The sequence below is a fragment of the Tympanuchus pallidicinctus genome, unplaced genomic scaffold (genome assembly GCF_026119805.1).
Source record: "Tympanuchus pallidicinctus isolate F22 unplaced genomic scaffold, pur_lepc_1.0 scaffold31, whole genome shotgun sequence".
Lineage (NCBI taxonomy): Eukaryota > Metazoa > Chordata > Aves > Galliformes > Phasianidae > Tympanuchus > Tympanuchus pallidicinctus.
Genome location: NW_026294749.1, coordinates 4,996,908 through 5,016,094, shown reverse-complemented (window position 1 = coordinate 5,016,094; position 19,187 = coordinate 4,996,908). Strand labels below are relative to the sequence as shown.

Here is a 19,187-nt window from a genome sequence, read left to right as displayed (position 1 = left end):
CCTGGAAGACTACAACAGGAAAGCATCAACAACAGGTGTCCCTTTGCCACGCTCTATCTTGGTAAATCTCATCAGTTGGCATCCCAAGCTAGAGGGGATTCTGGACTAACTTGTTATCAGACACAAACAGGATTCCCTCCAGTTTTTAATTTTGCAGGTGAATGCAGAGTGATCTCCTCCACAGGACGGAAAAACCTTCAGCCAAAGATCCAGAGGCATTTCTTCCAGCACCAGCACCAGCTCGAAGAGGCATTCCCTGCTCCGACCAAGTTTCAGTGGAGAAGCAGGTACCAGGAACTGCTCATTCCAGGACAGGGCAGAGCTGGCGAAACCTCGCTGGAACGGCAGCTTCAGCATTATTCAGGTCAGGATGAATCCAGAGGTTACCATACCACAGCTGTCTTCCCTGTCTGATGGCCAGAGGTTACTATGCTTGCAGCAGGGATGTGTCCAACAGAGATGCCCAGTTCAACACAACTGAACTCAAGCACAGCGAACTCTGAAGTGCAGCACACGGGCGGCACAAGACACGTTCATCCTTCTGTCTTCTCATCTACACCATCCAAGCCCTTCACCTGGGGCCAGAGCAAGCACCAGAATGAGAAGCCTCCAGAAACACTGAGGTCAGTTCTACAGCAAAGATTTGCCTAATGTCCTCACCTCGGCAGCAAGCTTGGGCCTCTTATTTTCCAGAACTTATGTGAAGACCTTTGGGCAGGGATAGAGGTGAGAGACACGTCTGCAGACCACCTCCATCAGAAGATTCCAGCACAAAGCCAGGCCCCTTGTTGGTATGGCCACAGGCCATATTAACTTGTCGCCTTCAATATGCACCCAGCAGAGTTCAGGTCATGGATTTGTTGGAAGTTCATCGCTTATTCAAGCTTTTGTGTGAGGGGTCATTGCTGTCAAATTGTCTGCTTTCACAAGCACAAAAGCTCATGTTAAAATGTAAATACTTACAGGTGTTCCACCAGGCACTCAAGATGAAAGTCAGAGCAAATATATTAGCCCTAGCTGTATTTTACCACGCTGTAGTACTTGAAAGTCATCTGTTTGTGAACCAGGGGTTTTATGTGGGTTCATCTGCCTAGACAGGAAGCGTGATCTAATGGTGAAGACACAACACTGAATGTACAGCATTTGGGTTCTTTTGCTGACTCTGTTACTGTCTCTGTCACCTTCATTAAACGTATTTTTCATGCCATTGTCTGGATTGAAAAGAACACAAGCAGATGCTTATTCTGTCTCATACAACTGCTGTGACCCTGTGTCATTTCTGCTAATTACTTCAAGAATACCCAAATGACATAGGAAATGTTAATCCAACCTGTAAGTAAACCTGTGTTAACAAAGAGCATCGGCCATATAAAAGAGCACGAAGTCCTTCCCAAATGCCTGTGCTACGCTGTTTGTTTTTCAGGACAGACTCTCTGCAACTTATTATTACTTCGGCCTTGATGGAGACAGTGTTTTGCACATTCAGCTCTGCAACAAGCCTGGATAGGCTGGCTTCCCCCTGTCAACTGTATTGGTGCACTGGATAGCCCTTGTAAGCCATTCAAATGCAACTTCTGTGCAGGTGTAATGCCACAATACGAGCAGCAAGACTGAGCTGGCACAGCTCTACTGGGAAAATCAACTCCCCAACTGTGGGAAGAAGCAAAGCCAATGGAGACAGCAATCACCACGTCACCCTGAAATCCAGTTTCACGTCCAGTTCAACCTTGTTCTGTGATTGAGCAGCACAGTTCTGGAAAAGCTGGTCTCCTCTTCCCTCAGCATTTCAAACCACATGTTGTGACTTTAGGAGACTGCACGAATGCTAAATCAGGAGTCGTCGTCTACAGCCTGAGAGCAACCTGCATTCACTTCATTACCAATCACAGGAAATTTTGCACCGTGAATCTCACGTCTGGGAGGTCAAACAGCCCCACAGCCCTCACTCACAGAGCCTTTCACCATCAGGATTCTTGCTATTAACACACAAGGAAAGACAGCTTCAGTAAACCACACCAGCGGTGCGGGTGCCATCTCTGCAACAGCAAAGGGGAGCGGAAGGGAGCTGCCAACAGCAGTGTGATTGATGTGCACTCCCCTCCCCTGCTCAAGTAATGGCAGGAGGGAAAACGAACACACGCAGGACTGCAACCTGCCATATCTCATTCAGCATCCCAAGGCAAGCCAGATACTTCTCAAACACAGCGCGATGTTTGAAAGAACAATCTGCCACAGTATGGCAACTTCTCAGAGACAACACGGGACTGAGAGAAGGGAATGGCACTGACTTTATCCAACAGCACCCAACTGTTCCCAGCCACGTTTCTCTTGAAAGAAAAAAGCAAGCAAGCAGCAAACACCGCAGACACATGCAAACCTTACAGTGTTTCTCCTTTCTGCTTCTTGCTTTTGGTAACTTGCTCTACTTCTATGCATTTCTCCTAACTCTCACTCGCCCATGCAAAACATTCCCATCCCTACAGAAAGCAGAGGTCTGTTTCAGAGAGGAAAAAAAAAAAAGAAAAAAAAAAAAGAAAAGGCAGTAATGTTTTTTACACCCTGCCTTCTCCTCTTACTGCAGCTCCCAGCTGTGCCCCCCGGCCCCCCGCATGCGGTGCGGGCTTTAAGGAGCGCTGGTTCTGCTGACATCAGTGAGGCTCCGGGGGCCATCCCAGCAGCTGCTGCTGCTCCTGTTGGTGGCGACGAGCCAAGGCTCTGCTCTGCCGTTTGGTGATGTTCCCTCCTGCTGGCTGCCCCCCTCCCACCCACACGTCTGCAGGGTGGGGCGAGGTGGTCACTGGCAGCCTCTCTAAGGAGACCGAAGCAAAAAAAAAAAAGAGCAGCTTTCATTTCCAGACTCCGGTCCAGAAGTGACTTCTGACAGCCATGCTGGGAGGTGAAGGAACAGCACTTCTCCTTCCCGGATGGCTGAGGCCCACATTGCCCTTAGGACTTTGCCACCTAAAGGAGAGAAATGCACGCTCTTTCTCTCCCCACTCTTCCCAGAGCCCCGCTCTGTACAGCTGTTGCCCTGTCTTAAACCAGACCCCATCCTCGGAGGCAGCTGTTCCCCAGCCAAATGCTGACAGCAGAGCAGCAGAGCTCGCCCAAGAGCACGACTTGTGTGCAAGCCATCTTCCAGCAGCAGCGGAGGGGCTGCACTGCAGCCCTTTCTCCTTCCCTCTGCCACTCCTTTGCCAAGGCAGTGTGAGCTGTGCCAGGGCACCCTTTGGCCCAGCCGACCCCACAGGCACAAGATTTCAGCAGCCAGCAATCCCAGCAGCGGGGAGCATCCCTGTGCTGAGCTGCAGCCAGATTCGGGGAGAAGAAAGGTGGCAGCCAACTTCGCGAACGCCCTGAGAGCCTGCAGCTCAGACCCCATGTCAAGATTAGGAAAGTATGCACACATGAGCTGCCCCAGCGCTCGGCTTTAACTCTTGCAGGCACTGTGTGTGGATGGAGTTGGAGCTCAGAGCCACTGCTGTCACCACGTCTCCTCCAAGCCGGCCCCTCTCAGGCCACGAGAGCAGCCGCACGGCCTCGAGCTGAGCAGTGCTTTCTCAAGTAGGTCAGAAACCGAAGCCAGTGAGACGCGCTCTGAGCTGCAGCTCACATGGGTTAAAGATTCTGGCTTGTGTCATGAATACTTTTTCTGCAAGTTAAACACAGGCCCCAGTCCTGAAACACTTCCCTTCGCTTCACCCATGCCAGTATTTTGACTTAAATGGAACAACCTCCTTAAGTAGAATTATATCTATGTTTGAAGTGTCTGCAGGATCAGCGCTTGGCATGATCCACGCTTGCCTCCGACGTACACGCACACCAGCACATTTTAAACATACCTGAAGAGCCACTAGGATGAGCTGTGCTACGATGGAGAAAAAAAAAGAAAGATGGTAAGTCACTGCACAGCAAATGTTCTATCTCTGTGTGTGGTAGGATGGTTCCTTGGGACAGGAGAAGTAGGGATGTCTAAAGGCTACGGCTGGAAGCAAGAGGAGGGATCCCAACCCTCGGTTTGGCTGCGCAAAGCTGAGCCTCAAAGCTGAACAGACACGTACACCATCAGCCCCGGAAACAATTTTAGGTGTCACTCATGATTTTTTTTTTGCTAAATTATTATTCCTTAGAAGATGTACATCTAAGTGCAGCAAAGTCAGCAGTACTAAGCTACAAAGGAACCTTCTTCAGCCAAGAAACCAAACCATCACCTTCCTCTCACGTACCCCGAACAAACACAGCAGATACCAGCACGAGTTCCTCTGGAACAAACCAGTCAAATTCATTCAAATTTTCACCGAGTGCAGCAGGGCAAAACTCATTCCTGTTCCCAGAGCTTATTACAGAAACATGACTAAACATGCTCAGCAGCCCAATGTGATAGGATGCATCCATTTGCTGATGCCAGACGAAGATGCATGTCTCTTACGCATGGCACCGCTCTCAGAGGCTGCTTTCAAAAGATGTTTTGAAAAGCGACCTGCTGCGTACATTCTTAACAAGTCATAGTATCACCGGCTGTGCGAGTGTTTGACCTCTACTTGCTATGTGCTGCGGACAAAAATCTGACATCAGCTTATTCCAACCTTAGCAACACCAAAGTGCTCCTACAAAGCTGACAGCAACAGGCTACTGCAATGCACCCACGTCGCCCAGACGGACCCCCAGCGTGCTGAAAATGCAACCAGTTTGGTACGTGAGCCACGTGTTTTAAATTTGGGTCGGTTTAATCCAAGTACGAAACCTGATTAAAATGGGAGTCTTCTCTGGAGGTCTAATTTCTAGCTGTTTCCATTACTCCATGCGCTTCCATGTTGTATAAACATAACAAATGATACATACATCACTGTTGGGGTGACTTAAGAATCCAGTTTAAAGCTACAATGCAAGTCACTCAAGGAGCAGAATTAGATTATGTTCTGAACAGCAAGAGCCAGCAACCGCACTTCATTTCACTGTTGGGAACATGATGTATCAAGGGGGTGATTCCTTTCTATTCCCAGTTTCTTCTTCTAATTTCTGTATTTCAGAATCGTAACATTTGCCATTTCTATATACCGATGTATAGATAAAATGAAAGAGAAGGACGTGGTCTGGTTGCGATGCCTTAAGACAAGTATTAAATTGAAGAGAATTTTGCTTTTAAACCAAGCAATACACCATCTCCTGAATATATACTTGCACTACTATCTAGAAAACAATCCTGAATCTTTGTCCCTCGTGTGCAGTCCATGCACTTATGATGAGAGCCTTCTGAATTCTGCCTTGCAACCAAAGCCCTCAGTCTGTAGGCAGACACCCCAGCAGCAGCAGTGCAGGCTCCCAGCATGCCTCAACCTTGATATCTGGAAAGCCTCCGCGAGGGCGTAAGAAGATAGTTACAATTAAACATTTATACTGAGGTAGTGCTGAGCAGGTCAGTTCCACAGTGTGTTAGGTGGCTTTTCAAAACTCGGTAATTGAATGCTGATCCCTGCCCCGAAGAGTTTACAGTGTAGGAAATCAAAGCGTAACACTTGGCATATCTGTATACCAGGAATTAAACAAAGACCACCACTTTGAGGGTCTCTGGACTACGCACCTCGTATAAACATCCATTACCAGAAATAGTGGAAATTTTTAAATCAGCACCCTGGGCTTTCCTACCACACATCTGTGCTACTGAGTTGTGTCTGAAGTACCCGCCGGGACAGCAAACACAGTGTGCAGTCTGTGCAGCGTGCTGACATCTTCTTGCTCAGTGTAAATCATTTTTGGCCCAAATACCTTTTAGCGATCAATCTGAAAAGAAAGCCAGTGAGCACACAAACAGAAGCACTTACTGCATGCAAGTCACACGACTGAGGCAGCGCTGGCAAGAAGGGCTGCCAATGCGCCCAGTCACAAGCCAGGCATCAGCAGCTCCTCCTGCACAAGGTCACTTGAGGCTCCCGGCCGACCCCAGGGAGGCACTGGCTGTTGGGCCAACTGCAGCCCCAGGCAAGCCCGTGGCATTCCCAATCTACTGACCCACATCTTTTCCTATGGAGATCAAGAGTTACGCAAGGCTGTAAATAAAAACTCTGCCCCCAAACATGCAGGGGCCGTCTGCCCCACATGCATCCTCGGGGAAAATTCTCCACATTCCCCTTTTCCTGGGGGGAAGGATAGGCCTGGGAAGGACAAGTCTCCTCCTTCTCATCAGGGGAATGCATTCACGAAAACTAAGGCATAGCCTCTACAATTTAGAAAAGGGATACAGCAGTGTCCATGCCGTTTCGGTGATGTCCAAACCCAAGATAGAAGAGAGTTTCACCAAACAAGCTACTATAGCTCAGTTTGCTGTTTATCAAAGTCCTAAAATAGATGCACTGATTTTGTAAGTACACCTGTAGCAATTTCGAGCACCAGAACAATACAAAGGCACTATTAGTATTTCAGTTTTTTAAAGTTTCCTGGCATCTTTCATGCTGTGAATGCTCGGGAGCTTTCAGCTATATATACCCCACATAAAACCTTCATCCAGTGAAATCTGAAAGAGCATTGATTCGAATGAAGCCATGTTTTCCACCTCCACATGCTATTTACACATCTATTGATTTATTAAACACGTCAAAGCAGCCAGAATGAGACACAATCTTTGTTCAGCTTGACCCGCTTGATAGTTCTGCCAGCACCCCAACTTTCATTTGCTGACTGTTGAGCGTTAAAGATGAGAAACCTTAACACTTACACCACTCTTTTCTTTTTTTTTGGTCTTGGGAACCATGGAAAATCCTCAGTCGCTAGATTTAAAGAGCTTACATGTTCCAGGAGCTTTGAAAGCAGAGCCTGGGAATGGCTTGAGGTGTCTCTTTTTCCATGAGCTGCTGAGCTCATGGAATCCACCAGTTTTTTCCTGCGGAGTTCACAATGGGCATGGCTTGTTTCCAGGGTAACTGGCATCCATGGGGAGGTACAGATCACCTCACCCACCCCCAGGAAGAGGAGACAGACCTCCCACGAAGTGCAGGTAACACTGATACAAAAATAACCAGTTCTTCACAATTTAAAGAAAAGCAGCTTCCAACAATGACCTACATTTACACCAGGGAATTAGGAGCACCGTGATAGGCTCTCAGCCATTGCACAACATGGCAGTCAGGCTCCTGCCACTTCAAGTACTGCTAAGAGACCTTCCTGAGCAGAAAAGCCATCTATCTGCTGTGAAAGCTGGACGTTGAGCCAAGACCTGTTCCACAAGCTGCCCAGGACCACAGTTTTGAAACTCACTTGGAAACTGGTAAGTTGTACTGACGCCTGTTTGGATCACCTGATAAGGAAGAACCATCGACACCTGCAGCTGTTAGAAAAAGAGGCCAAAAGAAATACATTCTCCAAGTCAAGGCATAAGTTGTATCTTCATTGAGAAGCACTTGTCATTGCACTCACACTTCTTCCCCTGGAACATACAGAGAAATCTCATAAAAGGGAGCCTTTAGTAACACAGCTACATCTCTCCCACAGCATGCAGTTCCACTCTCTGCACCAGCAGTGTTTCACCTGAAAAGCAACCCTCCTCCCACAGCTCTCCTTCCTCCTGTCCAAAAGCATCAGGACCTATAAAATGCAAAATATTTGTGCTGCACTGCGAGTTGATGTGAACATCAATTCAGGATATCTTCAAGCTTTTGGAAATAAGGAGGGGACAAAGCTGGCAAGTGCATGCACAAGATGCCCCAGCCACCTGTTGTCCTCAATACACACACAACTTCATCACCACCAGGAAAAAAGCACACACACAGGAAGAACAGCACACTGGTATTCACATCCCGGTGCTTCACGTCTGCTGAGAGATGATTTTAATCATCTGAATTTAATTTGATGAAGAAAACACATTCTGTGTAATGAACAAGGAACTTAAGCTAGGCTTTCTTCCCTGCCCAAAGCTGCAAGTGGACCAAATTAAAAGTGACGTTGCTCCCTAAAGGAAATGAAAGGAAGTACTGCTACTTAATGTGCAAAATGCAAAGCAGTTCTCCCTTGTCCAAGCAGCAGCGATAGCAGTGTGAAGGAGCACGGCCTCAACACAGGAATGGAATTTATTGCTGTGATGCAAGTACTCCAAGCAGAACACTCCCAGGCACTGATACATCTGCACACTGACATCACCTGCTGTATGGAACGGGACTAACAGGGGCTCTCACTCAAACCAGCTAATCGCACACGATAAAAGAAAGGCAGCCATGCTTCAACGTGAGCATTTTGTTCCCCTCATCTTTAGGGAACAGGCATATACCTAAGTTAACAAAAAAAAAACGTTTGTCAGAGGTTCATCATCCTGTTTTCCAAGGATGGATGATGCTGACAACCCATTCCTACAACACCTACAAGCAAGGCTGCACTGTATCAAGAAGGCATGTGCTCTAGCACCTGTTAACATCTCCACCAGAAGATGACAACCGGAGAAGTCTTTCATTTACCAGGGACTGGCACCTCCATTATTCACCACACCACACATTTATTTTCAGAGGCAAATTAGCAAGTCACCCAGGCACACCGGCAGAGAAGGCATCTCTAAGATGCTTAACTTTTTGCTTAAAAAGTGACTTAGAAGTCAGAAATTCATTCTTCCAAGCTGACAGCAATTGAACTGTCAAGCCCTTCAGCCACAGAGTGAAAGCAGCTCACCCAACACTTTCTGAGGGCTCTACACAAAGTAACATCCCTTGTGCAAACAGATCTTTACAGAAACACCAGACACCAGGAGATGCCTTCTTCAAAGGCAAAAGTGGCCATCAAGATCCTAAGATTAAACATATGAGATTAAATCGGTAAATAAATTAAACACAAAACGTTTTTTTTTGTCGAGGAAGGTTAGATGCAGGAAAACGACGGAATTTCAAAGTTGCATTCCAGGTGCAGCAAAGGAGATGGCCATCAAGGTGTTAAAGGCCCCTCTCCCTAATGGTCCTTGGAATACCTGTTTCAGTCCAGGAGCCTAACAACGCCCCTGGGGGATTCTGGCAGCTTTTCTTTTCCCTCCCTCAAGCATCTCTGTGGATGGCCTGGGCTCTTCAGGTGAATCCTGCTGTTAAAACAGCTGCCTTTCTCTGCATCTTTAAAGAGGCATTCAGAGTCCCTTAGCATTACTTAGTTGAATCACTCTGAATAAACAGTCTCCACCCATCAACTCCTTCTTTTGTGTAAAGCACCTATTCAAAGGCAGCCACCTTTATTGATTGCTAGGCTGGCCAACCTGAAAGCAGAAATACCACCATTAAAAAAAAGCACAACAGGATACAGCAGGGCACCCGTGCTATTTCTAAAGGAAGCACGGGTCCAGGTGTTGCTCAGTCGCATCAGACAATTCATCTCTGTCTGCAGCAAGTATCTGAGACACAGCTGTGAGCCAGGATCCCACTGACTATCCTCCCTTTTGTCCAGGCCCTTTTCCTTGTTCTGACCCTTTCCCACCGTTGCAAGAGAGCAGCACAAGCCAGCCATCCGACACGAAGCCACAGCATATGCTCCAACTGGCGATTATTGGCACTTGTAACATTTCATCACAAAACATCAGCAGGAGCTGTAAGCAAGTTTTATCACCCTGCTGGGACTGAGACAGGAAGGGGAAAGAGAATGGGATGCTCTGGTGCTGCTGCCCCACACTCACTGCCATGTCCCGGGCCCTCAGGGCTGCGATAGGGACAGCCGGAGGGAGGGAAGGACTTCAGGTGGGAAAATGCCACAGCTGGCAGACATCAAAGATGAGCCACCAGAGCTCTTGCACTGAAAAGCAAAGAGGCAACGCTCCTGAAATTCCTGTTCAGAAGTACCCCAGAGCCAGACCAGCACTTCCCATCCCAACCTCACCTATTTTCATTTGTAATGGAACATTGATAACCAAACCTGACCCGGCAAAGCTCTCTCCAAGCCCCAGGCCCTTCCCAGCCCTACACAGGCAGCCCACTTTTTGGAAACCGCTCCCAGGTGATGCACTGCGGGTACCTAAGCCCTGCATGCAGAGATGCTCCTAAATGGAAGGCGGGGGGAGGGGGGAAGCTCCCACAGCTGCTCTTTTACGTAGGATATTAAAAACCAACCAACACACACAGAAAGGATTCCTCTTATGCCTCCCCGAAGAAAATCTGCGTTAAGTTCTGAACAACAACTTGACAGGTCAGATCTCTCACCCAGCAGCAAGCAACTCGCTGTCTGTCATTTCAAAATGCAACTCTGCTCACCCCCAGAGTTTACTTTTGCTCCTCCAGATCCTTTTCCAAAGAGTTGCAGGGTACCTGAGCACTACATCCGCGACGAAGCTGCACTCAGAGGAGCGCGAAACAGCTCCTGGCTCCTTTCCAAGGTGCCAAATACTCTTGAAGAAAGCGCATTTTAAAGCTGTAATGCCACACTTTGCTCGGATTCAGAAAGGAAGTAAAGGAAAAAGACACGGAGCAACAGGCGTTCCCACTGCCGCTGCACGCAGCGCTGCCATCCCCCTCCAAGGACAATTACCTCCAAGACAGAAAGCACCAGGTCGGCGAGGCGGCCGGCTCACACTGCTAGAGCGGCCCAACAATGCGCTCGTTTTACAACAGCCTGCATTGCACTGGAAGCAAGCAGGCATGATTTCACATGTTGCAAGAGTGTACACCTAAAACACGCATTTCCAAACGCAGGCATCATCCATCAAAAAGCTAAAAGGGGCTTTTTCTGCACGCGCACGGAGTTGAGCCTAACAGGATTTACTTGTTTTCTGCCCGTTCCTGGGGAGCCTCCGCAGTCCCTGCAGGCTGCTATCCAACATGCATCAGATGCTCCTGGAGAAGTGAGCAGCAGATAACTCCGCAAGGACATTTGCAAAGGGCAGAGAGAGCCCAATCCTGGTCACATTTAGGCATACTGAGAAGGGTGGAATTACTTCTGTGCCTGGATAACTTGACTGCTTGACGCAGTCCTAAGGAAAGCCTTCTTCATGCTTCTAAGTAATTTCTGCCCAATGTCTGGCTATCTAAAATTTGTATTTGAAGTCAATCTAAAAAACCATTGCAACTTAAAAAGTGAATCCCTTACAAAAACACTCAGGTTAATTTTAGCATCCTTCTGTTTAGCTGCTTAGCAACACTTATCCTATGACCTTCTAAGCACCACCTACTTTTACAAGGGATAATGAATATAACCAAAGGGATTTATCTATATGTTTTTAATCTATACGATGCAAGTACACGAACAGGTTATACTTCAATAAGAAATCCTACTGAAAGCAATCCAAGCTGCATTTCTGCCTAAGAAGAAACTTTTGTTGGCTAAAGCCAAGCTATTGTTACGGTTGCAGTGCAACTTCAATGCAGACGAAGCGATAACATCCTTAAGGACCGAGAGAAGCAGGACACACGGCAGTGTCTGTTTGCCTTGGGAAACAACTGCACTTGCATTCAGTACCGAAGATTACGGATATTACTCAAAGATCATTAAGACACTTGGCTTGCCCAGTTTTGAAACATCAAGCCTCTCCTGCACCCTCAAAATCACAACACGAAGGGCAGGGGGGCAGTACGTGTTGCAAGGTATTAAGGACGGCTGCACAACCTGCGGGAGCTGAGTCAGAGCTCCTGCACCAACATCCGCACAGCCCAGCTCTGGGTGAGGGAAAAAATGCCAGCAGACACCCTGCTGCTTTCTGCCTTAAAACACATATTTTTTAGGGTCACTACTTATCGAAGGCAATGGGAAATAGTGGCTAGGAAAACAATCACTATTGCTGGACAAACAACAGTTTGACAACTACCAGCTTCCTGCAAAGTAGAATCAGAACCTTAGAATGGCCTGGGTTGAAAAGGACCACAACGACCATCTTGTTTCAACCCCCCTGCTGTGTGCAGCGGCGTCAACCACCAGACCAGGCTGCCCAGAGCCACATCCAGCCTGGGATTTTGAGCAGAGAAGGAAAGTAAAAGGAAAGGTTTGAGCTGTCCTCTGCACTGTATCCAGAGGACGGTGCATTTCCAACCACTGATGCAGTGCTGTCCAGGGGTGGGATGCCGGCAGCAGGAAGGTGGAGCAGCAAAAGGGCTGCATCCCACCAGCAGGTGAGGGCAGCCCTGGTCCTTGGGCTGATGGATGATGGGCTCCTGCTGCTCCTAGGTTTCTAACAAACAAAAGGGCCCATTCTTCCCTGCACATACCTAACACCCGTTAAGGCTAATGGGCATTATGCAGGCACACCAAGAGAAGACTGTATACCCCTAAATCTTCAAAGGGAAAATTAGAACCTAAAACAAATATGGCTGGCCTGACCCTGAGTCACCGCATCCCTCTCACTCACGCTGACCCGGCGGAAAACAGGAACTGCGGTAACAAAACGCAGGGCTCGTTTCAGACCTCGATGCAACAGCCTCAGCCATCCTAACAGCTGTGAGCTGCGTGCTGCAGGGTGACAAGACGGCCTTAGTTAGCAACTGCTCCTGTTGTTAATAAGCAGAGTTTTTTTCCCCAAGGCAGAGCGCTGGAATGGCAGCGCACACCAACTGTGTGCTGCCCCAAACTCGGCCGTAGGACTCTGTTCTCCATGGCGAGGTGCAGGCAGGCAAAAAAGAGTTGGGATGGCACTGCTGTTCCCCACTCGCTCCGAATGCAGCTTGCCGCAGGCAGGATGCTGGCAGCTCGGGGAAGCAGCAGGGCATCAGCGGTTGGGCCTGGTGGTGTGAGGAGGGCTCGGCTCCCCCCACCAGGATGCAGCTGAGAGGTGGGACAGGGGGAAAAGTTTAGAAAAGAATAACAAGAAATGAAAAATACAGAAAAAGAAGGAGAAAAAAAAAGCCGCGTGTGTGCAGAGGAGAGGTGGAGGGAGAAGCAGAGGGAGAAGAAGCCAGAGGAAACTTATCTGCGACATGACAAAGTTCAATCCACCGCCCTCCCTCCTCTGCTCGCAGAAAAAAAACCCAGTTGCAGCATCTCGCTGCCCGCGGCCCTACTCTGCCCGACAACAGCGCGGCCCCTCCTCGCCGGGGCTCGGCACGGGACCCCTCCGTGTCCCACAACGCGTGGCTCCGGGGACACCGTGGGAGGGCGGCGGAGGGAGGCTGAGGAGGCGCTGCCCCAAAACTTTGTCTCGGGTTGGGTCGGAGGAACGGGACCCTCCCGGCTCGGATGCGGCCCCGCTCCGCACAAAGGCGGCGGAGGGCGGGGGGACACCCTGCCGTCTTAACGTCCTTCTCCCCGGGAGGGGGGGGGGAGGGGGGGGGGGGGGGAAAAGCACGTCCCCGATGGGGGGGGAGGAAGAGGAGAAAAGAAAAAAAAAAAAGCAAAAAAAAAGAGCGAGAGAGGAGGGAGAAGGGAGGCGCGGGGGGGGGTGGGGAGGAGGGAGGGAGGGGGACGGAAAGTTGTGGGGGGGGATGCGGTACCTGCGGAGGGCCGCCTGCATCCCGGCCTCCTCGCTGCGGCCTCCGGGCGGGCCCCGGGGAGAAGTTAAAGGGCTGCGGGCCGGGGGCTGCCGGCGCCGGGCTACGAGAGGTGGCTTCCTCGCAGCCCCATCCCAATCGCGGCGCTGGCTGGTTAAAAATAAACTTTGCAGCGGGAGGGGGGGATGATCTGGCCGGATTCCTGAGCTCAGACGGTTTAATATGGATGAGCATCAGGTCCCGAAGGCAGAACGCCGCGGCCGGTGCCGCTGGTTGGTAGAAAGTCTGCAACAGGGAAGGGGAAAAAAAAAAAAAAAAAAAAAAAAAAAAAAAAAAAAAGCCAGGAGCCGCGGAGGGAGGAGAGGAGAGGGAGGAGCGGGGGAAGGGAAGAGGGAGGCTGCACGAACTCATCATCATCTCCACCGCTGGCAGCCAAACTTTTTTCCTCCCCTTTTTTTTTAAAAGGAAACTTTTCCTTCCCCCCCGACAAGCGCTTGCAAATTCGCACCACCGCGAGCTGCTCCCTCCCCACCCCCCCGCACACCCGAAGGGGGGGGAGAAGGAAAAAAAAAAAAGAAGAAAAGTTTATTTTCCTCCTCTCCACTCCTGCTCTCCTCTCGTCTCCTCGCCGCCGGGGAGCAGCGGGCGGGGAGCGCCGCGTTGCGCGCGGCCCGCGGTACTTACGGCGCACTTTGCTGGGGCTGGGCTGCTTGCGCCGCGACATGCCGCCGGGATGGGCGCCGGGGGCAGCGCGCCCGCCGGGGAGCCACGAACTTGTTCCGGAAAAAGGAATCAAAATGGCGTTTCTGGGGATGTGCAAAGTTCATCAACTCCGCGCTAACTTCCCGTCCTCCGCGCCTCCCCGCAGGGGAGCGATGGGCGCGCTTCGGGACCCCACCGCGCCGCGCTGCGCGGCCGCCCCCGCCCCCGGCCCGCCCCCGCGCTGCCCCGCGCGGCCCGATAAGGACCGCATCACGTGGCGGCCGGCTCCCTCCCGGGGACGCGCCGCCGTCGCCGCCTGGGGCGCGGAGCATCCCGGCCCGGCCCGCGGGGTGCCCCGGGCGGGGGGAGCCGTTGCCGCGCGGCTCTCGGCGGGGCCCCCCCGCACATCGCCAGGTGACGGCCGCCGCCGCCAGGCAGCTCCCGGGCACGGCCGGCTGCCTGCCGTCCCCTTTTTCTTTACTTTTTACCTCACGGAACGCTCATCCTGCACGTTTCTGGGTCCCCGCGGGGGTCGGGAGTCTCTCAGATGAAACAAAACAGGCTGAACAAAACCTCATTCCAAGAACGCGTTGTGTGCGAGCGGGGGCTGTGCGGTGCACCTGGTTACAGAGTGCGTGCACGCAGCGGGGTGTGCTCCTCCCTGTCGTGGTACCGCAGTGTGAGCTGGAAGATTCAACAGGTGATGGAGGCAGGTTGTCACAGGGATCTGGCTGGAAAGCCAGTCCGGAGCTGTGTGGCAAATACTTTAGTTTTATGCACTCACAGTGTGTAAACTCTCCATCCCGAGAGCTCGATGGGAGGGAGGAAAAAAAAAAAAAAAAAAAAAAAAAGTCAAATAAAACTGGTTGCAAGGAGTGCCTCAATGAGGAGCTGGCTTTCTCTTTAAGGAAATGGTTATTAACACTATTTCTAAGCTAATAAAGCCTGGCTTCTTAGCGCTGCTATTCGGGAGGTAGGACCTGAAGTCAGCAGCTGGCACTAAGGGAGTCGAGGTGTGGCCTGGGGGCACCCGGCTGGTGCCAGAGACCTGGTAGCCTAGCTCAGTCTGCAAGGGGATTCATATGGAGAGGGAGTGGCATGGAGAGGGAGAGGCATCCCAGGTACCAGCTCTTTTGCCCGCGAGGCATCGGTGTTAAGCTTGCCTTAACTCTGCCCATCTCGCATAAAGGCACCCCTGTCAGGAATACGCATAGCCCACTCCAAAGATGTGAGCTGTGCTTTGTCCCAGGGATAACCATCCTCCCTTTCAGGCTGCAAGTAAAACATCTGCTGTTCTGGTGATCTGGAAATGCCAAAACTGCCAGCGTGAAAGGTACACAGGCGTATTCGGAAGACAGACCTTCAGCTTTACCTTATGGGTCTTTGCTGTGGCCCTGTCGGCAAGCTGAACTGCTGCCAAGTGGGCCTTGTTCAGTGCTACCTGTGAGCTTCATGTGCAAATTTCAGTGCCAACAGATCCATCAGAGCCAAACTGGTGACTGACAGAACAGCTGCGTGCAGCTTACCCCACCAGACAGTAGGCATTAGAAAGTGCAATTGTTTGGCTATGAGGTTCTTACTTTATGAAAACAAACAAACAAACACAATGAAGAGAAGTCATTAAAAATAAATTCAGTGCAAAGTGCCTTCACCTTGTTCATCCTTGTCCCTATTCCAACTGCCAACCTGCAGCTGTAAAGGTGTCAGTAAATCTAACAGCACTGCAGGTGTCTCACATCTTTACATGAGTATCTTTGCTCTCAGGCATCAAATGAAACCCAGAACTGAACTGCAGTTGTCCACTGCAAGCTTGGCCCTCAGAACGTTTATGTTCACACTAGAAGACTGCCACGGTTTCAGCTCAGATGTGCAGTCATATAAACCAGCCGTAGGTTAGGCCCAGAGTTCACAACCTCAGGCCTTGTTTGCACAGATATTTGCATATGTTGCTGTCGTTTCAACCGGTGTTCTCTACAGGCTGGCACCTCACATCTAATTCACCTGTGGCTAAAGCCTCTGGAACGCTCCTTGAAGAGCTTCAGGCCACCTCTCCGTCACGTTTCTGACCCCCCCTCCCTGCATTTCCTACCTTCAGGGTGCTCAGGCAGACCCTGCACAGGAGGACTGGCCAGGGAAACTGGATCTGTGTTCACTTCAGCATTTCAAATCTGCCCTAGAAGCATGGAAATGCAAATAATGCGAGTATTCTAAATCTCACGCTGGAAAGAAAAACAGGATTTTAGTGCTTGGGGAAAAGATGTGATGAATTTTTAAATCACACATTTTTACGTTATAAGCACCTCTTCTTTTACAGAAGAAAATTTAATGAAAAGTGAATCAGTGCATGTTACGTTAATGCTGTAGATTAAAAAAAGTTATGTAATAACTGGAAAACAGTAACTATCAAAGTTTATGAAAGAGCCTAAAGTTCTGTGTCTTTAACAGCTTAGGAATTGAGTCTGGGCTATCACTGGGCAAGAGAAATTAAAATGCAGTTTTCAAACTTGCCATCATTTGAACTTTTATGAACCATTACAGATGTCAAAACCCACTGCGGTCTGAGACTGCATGTGAAATCTTGAGCAGAAGTTTTCATTTGTTCATTCCAGCGAAAGGGAAAGTAGATATAACTTTTGCCTAGTAGAAACCACTTTTATGAGTAAAATGACTCCCTCAAATGTTACTGCTTCGCTTAAGTGATACAGATAACCCTTTCATTCTGTGTTTCTTTCCATCTGCGTTCTGTGTTTCGTCCCATCTCCTCTATTTGTACAACCAAAGTACCAAGTTGCTGTTTTCCTAAGAGTGCACATGGTTTGTGCACTTTCTGGATATCGTGACAGCAATTCTCAGCAGTGATGGTAAACATGATAAGGAGCAAGAAGACTTTCTTCATCTCCTACACATCCTCACACACCTCTCTGCTCCTACGCTGCATTGTTAAATACCATTAACAACAGTGCATGCACAAGAAGTTGTTCAGTGATGGTATTTTCTGTATCATTAGTTCCATTAAAAGCACTCACTGGGTGACATAGCCATATTGCTGACAGGAATGTCACCTGCTGCAGTCCCAGGAGAAGGACAACTCTTCCCCTACCTACAGTTCGAATATCAGAGATGGTTATTAAAGCTGATCAAGGAGAGAAGACAAACAGGATATGTAGCTTACATGAAGGCTGCAGCTTGAGGATAAAATGATGTCTTAAAGCGAGGAGACCAAAGCAAATGTTGGCATTAAAAGGGGAGGTAAAGATTAACTAGAACATCAGTTTTTTTCTACTCTGGTTAGACATTGCCAGTGTCTTCTGCTTTAGATCACAGTATTGAGAAGTTACTTTAATTTCTTGTAATGCTTACTTACCACTCTCAGCCAAAACAGCTATGTGTAAGTCGGTTCTTACTAGCCAAGGTACATGCTGCAGGAGGCAGAGCAGGCCCTGACTTCCAGGCTGCATCCAGAGGCTGGGCGAGTCCAGCTCCTCTCCCTGCCCAGCTGCAGAGGAGATTACCAGTATCAGAGGTCCCATCCGCCGCTCCAACTCACGCCTGCACAGCATCTGGTGCAGCAAAACTGACATCTCCTCGTCCCCTTGCCCCTGCCCTGTGCCTGACAGCCTCGCTCCTGCCAGGAGGCAGAATTCGGCTGACATCCTAACACAGGGAAAAGTGCACTTGGAGGAACAGAGAATGCTGCCCCGAGGGCATTGAGAAATAAGTCTTTATAAACGTTAAGACCAAGAGAAATGCTCAAATTTCCTTTACATTTCAACCGAGTATTTCTTGAATAAACATGCCACTGTTAGGTCTCCTCTAGGTTTAGGATTTTGTTTTGGCTTTGAGGGGCTGCTTCTCCAAGTGAAATATAGGTTTCTTAAATCAAAAACTCCTTGAGAGTAAAAGCAGAACTGACAAGTGTGTCCACCATAAAAGCAGGGTAATTATCCAGGGGAAAAAAAAATAAAAAAGTGGGAAGTTCAATTAAACATATTTCCTGCAAAATGCTTGGAAGGCTAAGCTTGATGAATTCCAGCAGAGGAAAACAACACAAGATGGCACACCATGCAGTACCAGCAGCAGATGCTGTCAGATGACACGATATCACACAACATCCCCATTTTCCGTATGTGGGTAAATGTGATGCACCACCATGCTCAGCTATCCTGGCCTCTGAAAATCCTGCAGCCAGGGAGATACGGGCAGAGTGGTGAAACTTGCTCTTGCAGCCACCCCACCCATATCTCCAAGGGCAGCTTTGGATGATCTGAAAGTCAAGGCCACTGCTTCAGTGCAAATTTATCTTACTATCACCCTTTGGCGGGTGAAAGAAAACTCAGGGTAGCACAGTGTTTAAGCAGTTTGCTTCACGTCTCAACGGGATAGCAGTTGCAGGGCTGGCAATAAGACTCATCTTTCCCTCAAAATCCTAGTGTGGTTTTCTCAGGTACAAAGCCATCCCCACTGCTTGATGTCCTCTCCTCAGCAGACGGCATTTTACTGATAACACACAGCAAAAAGAAGAGCTCGCATGTGAAGTGTTTGCTCCCTGTTTGCTTCAAGCCATTTCAGCAGTGCAAAGCAGACCTGCAGCTGACTCACCTAGCCAGCTAAGAACAACACCTCTAGCCTGAGGACTCATCTGGAAATACAAAGGCAGCATGAAACCCAGACTGCTTTTTCCCCCATGTACCACTGAATGTAGGGCATACTGTAGGACCGTGGGGAGCCTCTGGCTGCCTCAGTTGCTTCCCCATCTCCTCTTCTTTCACTGTGGGAGTCTCTGGCAGATGCAACGCAGAGCAGCCCTGGGACTGGACCACCTTGATGAAGGAGTCCCTTCCCCAGCCCTTCTTTTCAGGGCATAAAAAGTTGCATAAAGTATTCCACAAAGCAATTTTAGCAATAGTCAATGTTTCTGAATCCTTTCTGGGGAAGATCAACAACTGCAACCCATTCTTTCAGGAAACTTTAAGATTTATTTCCTGTATAAAAATGGTAACTGTAGAGACAGGCTAAAGTGATGTGCAAGCAACTAGCCTGTCCTTGATCCCTGTCAGTGAAAAAGAACAGCAGGAGCACGAAAGAGTGTTATTATAATTTTAATAACCAAAATTCCCAAAAGAG

The 19,187-nt window shown here is 49.3% G+C and overlaps 1 protein-coding gene across 4 annotated transcripts in view; it reads right to left on the bottom strand.

The window, feature by feature from the left end:
* The window catches only part of RREB1 (ras responsive element binding protein 1), a 122,508-nt gene extending 108,232 nt beyond the window's left edge, over positions 1-14,276 (bottom strand). For 2 of the 4 annotated variants that reach the window (XM_052697968.1, XM_052697965.1), the window contains exon 1: positions 14,046-14,276. Coding sequence is in view for 1 of the 4 variants with exons in the window: in XM_052697965.1 (XP_052553925.1) it covers positions 14,046-14,085 (40 nt within the window). In the remaining 3 variants the exon portion in view is untranslated. Of the gene's footprint in view, positions 1-13,364; positions 13,658-14,045 lie in introns of those variants that run through there. The other 2 variants (XM_052697969.1, XM_052697967.1) reach the window with 1 other exon arrangement.
* Between the last annotated feature and the right edge of the window lie 4,911 nt (positions 14,277-19,187).